General features: G+C 42.7%; 1 protein-coding gene across 1 annotated transcript; it reads left to right on the forward strand.

Moving 5' to 3' along the window:
* The first annotated feature begins 356 nt into the window (after window positions 1-356).
* On the forward strand, window positions 357-2,896 carry LOC103973578 (uncharacterized). The gene is made up of 2 exons (XM_009388191.3): window positions 357-1,570; window positions 2,181-2,896. Exons 1-2 carry the CDS (start codon window positions 796-798, stop codon window positions 2,813-2,815), a joined length of 1,410 nt encoding a protein of 469 aa, XP_009386466.2. The 5' UTR covers window positions 357-795; the 3' UTR covers window positions 2,816-2,896.
* The last annotated feature ends 806 nt before the right edge of the window (window positions 2,897-3,702 follow it).

Raw genomic sequence — 3,702 nt, forward strand, 5'->3', positions numbered from 1 at the left:
CAGTGGTAGCTCACCACAATGTCATCAAGAATCTCCACCATTCAATGACAATTACTGCATTAACGCATGACTCTGTAAACTTGGAAGAGTAGATGGGAAATATATAAAGAAAAAGGCTAGTTTTGACCAAGTATAATTAATATTTGCCACATGGCAAGCCAAAATCTTACTTGGATTCACTTGACTAATTCTCCGTTAACCTCCCTTTGCACGCTTGTGTCTCTTCCTATGCGCGAGTTAGATCTATGTCAATTCTCTACTTGTGTGTGGACGCCAACAATTCATTCCAGTTGGCCATCATCGCTTTAGGAGCCAAAGATTCCATGTATTGGACAGTCATTTGTTTGTCCCTCGCCTTCTTGGTGTGTCAAAACTGTTGTTGGGACTCCCTGTGCCTACTTCTCTTAAATATCCTGTTGAAGAAAGCTAAAGAGGTACGTTTGAATAGTTTTCTTCCCCCACTCTGAGATTTTGCGGAGGATTTCTAAGTGCATGGGGTCCCTTCCATGGTCCTGCGAGCATGGTTGTTATTGTGCTTCAGAGTTTTGAGTGTTTCCTTAATGACAATGAGGTTCCCAAGTGAGTAAAATAAGTACAGAAGAGACTAGACCTTTGTTCTCTCAGAGATAGAAAGCATTCATGGCGCGCTATTATTCCTCCTCAGATACGAAGGGGAGAGAAATTGGAGTGCAGCTTTAAGAGGGAAAGTTGGCCACAAGTTGAGTTGAAGGAAGTCATCAGCAATTGTGCGTGATGTGCTTTTGAATCCATTGTTTGATTTCCAGGATCAAAGACATGTCGGACAGAAGCTATGGAGCGGCACTAAAGCAGAAGAAGGCAAGCAGGCCTGAGGGGAGGAAGGAAACAGAGGAGAAAATGAGTATGGAGAAGACGCCAACTGTGTGGTTTGCGCTGAAGAAGTCTCTCCACTGCAAGTCTGAGCCATCAGACGTTTATGACCCAAAGACCAGGGGTCGTATGGGCACCATCTTGACAAGGAAAGCAGGGAGGTCTGGGTGTTCTAGATCCATTGCCAACCTCAAAGATGTCATCCATGGGAGCAAGAGGCACCTTGAGCGGCCACCAAGCTGCAGCCCGAGGTCCATCGGGAGCAACGAGTTCCTAAATCCAATCACCCATGAGGTGATCCTTAGCAACTCCAGGTGTGAGCTAAGGATAACTGGATTCGGAGGCTGCCCTGAAGGTGATGCTGCGTTAGGTTCTACCTATGTGGGTACCCTTAGGCCAGGGACACCAGGGCCAGGAGGGCACTATGCCCTCCACAGCACTCCTTCACACAGGGTAGCCAACACCACACCTCCAAGGAAATCTCCTACCCTCTTCGTTGACAGAGAGGGCCATGGCTTCGGGAGTTCACCCCTTTCTGGATCTGCTCTGGGTAGTGATATTGGAGGTGTTGGATTCCACCATGCTGCTTCAACACCAAGGTTTTCCCATGAAGCAGATTCACAATCAAAGAGACCTTCTGCTGCTGTGACCTGCCACAAATGTGGGGAGCATTTTGGGAAGCTGGAAGCCTTGGAATCTCACCATCTATCCAAGCATGCAGGTATGAAACACAAGTCAAACCCACTTTTATGGAGATTAAGTTCAAGAATTGCCAGAGAACTGCCTCTTATGTCAAATGTTAATTCATGTGGTTTCACGTCCAGTTTCTTGGTTTACAAAGCATCTCAGGTTCCACTGCAATTTCAGTTCTTTCACTCGTAAATCTTGTTACAGAATCAAACAAAAGTTTTTGGATAAAGTTCTCTTTGTTCCAACAGTGGTTCCACTTCTAATCATGGCAAAGTGTATCTTTCTACTTCACTCTTCGTGGGTGATTCTTCGGTGGTTCCACTTGTCAGAGACTGATGTGCCATTTCTAACCAACGCTCTATCAACTTTTGAGGGTGCTAAAGTTCAATCTTTCTTGCAAGAAAGTAAATTCGTTTGTAGAACGACAGCTAGAGATTGTTTAGTCATCCTACTTTATAATAAATTTAAGCCTCAAAAAGTCCTGCCCGAAGAGTTAAAACGATCAAGAACGTGCACTTGTTCTTCAATGTCTTCGATTCTCCTGTATTCATGCTTCAAAAGTTTGATGGAGCCTCTGACTGGAAAATACTTTTGATTTGTGCACTTGGGGCTAACTTGTCCCTCATCTGTCTTCTCTGTAGTGACTGAACTTGTGGAAGGAGATTCCTCCAGGAAGATAGTGGAAATCATCTGCAGAGCAAGCTGGTTGAAACCCGAGAGTAGTTGCATCCGGATTGACAGGGTCCTCAAGGTCCACAACATGCAGAAGACGCTTGCCAGATTCGAAGAATACCGAGAACTGGTGAAGAACAAGGCGAACAGACTCGCGAAGAAGCACCCCCGGTGCCTGGCCGACGGCAATGAGCTGCTACGTTTCTACGGCACCACCATCGCCTGCTCCCTTGGCACCAACGGCTCCTCCAGACTTTGCTCGTCGGAGAAGTGCAGTGTGTGTCGGATAATTCGGCATGGATTCTCCACAAAGAGAGAAGTAGCGAAGGGAGGGATCGGGGTGTTCACAACCTCTACCAGCGGTAGAGCATTCCAAACCATCGAACCATGTGAAGATGATAATTCCTTGAAGAAGGCACTCTTGGTATGTAGAGTGATCGCCGGGAGGGTGCACAAACCTTTGGACAACTACCAGGAGCTTGCAGGCCAGTCCGGGTTCGACTCGGTGGCCGGAAAGCTGGGTCTCTACGCAAACATCGAGGAGCTCTACTTGTTCAACCCAAGAGCTCTGCTTCCATGCTTCGTGGTTATCTGTAGAACCTGAACGAACTGGTTCCTTTCTTTTGTTCTTCACTTGTAACGTTCTGATTCAAATCAACAGCTTCCTTGTTACGGATTTGAATCTCGTCCTTGGTTCTTTTCCTGAGTGATGATGGCTTGTGGAGTTGTTTTGGATTGATCTGCAACTGAGACCCAAGTCCGTGGCACACAGAACAACTGTTTCTTTCTCAGCTCGGAGACATTTGCATTTAGTAGTTCTGTTTTTGTGTCAGAGAATTCAAAATAAGAATGGGAGGCTCGTGTATCTGTTACTGGATTATTGTCAACTCATCGATATTGCCGCCATCCTCTTTTAAATAACACATGTACTCGACAATGGAACAGACAGGTTCGATTGATTTTACCGTGTAACCTTGATAGCAACAGAACATGGCAACACCAGTTGACTCTTGAGTCAATGCATTAATGGTAATATATTATTATTATTATTATTATTATTATTATTATTATTATTATTATTAACCGATTAGAGTTTTTGCCCTATTTCTCTAGAAAAGTTTTTTATTTTAGATTTTTTTGGCATGTTACAATATTGTGATCATCGATACTATAAGATTTATTTAAAAATATTATAAATAAAAAAAATAAAGTCAAAATATACTAGATAGGATTTGATATATCATACTAGGATTCGAATAGGTAGTTATAATAATTTATGAATAACATCATCGAAATAATAAAAGATTGGCTTGTTATAATGTTTTGTTCATTTAAATAAAAACATCATAAAACCTACTTAAAAATTCCGTAAATGATTCAAATAAACTATTAACCTCAACTAAATCATAACCGTAAAGATATGACATTGACCTATGAATAATGATAACTAAAGACACACAATATGATATTATTTATAGTATTTTAATAAAA

The sequence above is a fragment of the Musa acuminata genome, chromosome BXJ1-9 (genome assembly GCF_036884655.1).
Source record: "Musa acuminata AAA Group cultivar baxijiao chromosome BXJ1-9, Cavendish_Baxijiao_AAA, whole genome shotgun sequence".
In the NCBI taxonomy this organism is placed as follows: domain Eukaryota; kingdom Viridiplantae; phylum Streptophyta; class Magnoliopsida; order Zingiberales; family Musaceae; genus Musa; species Musa acuminata.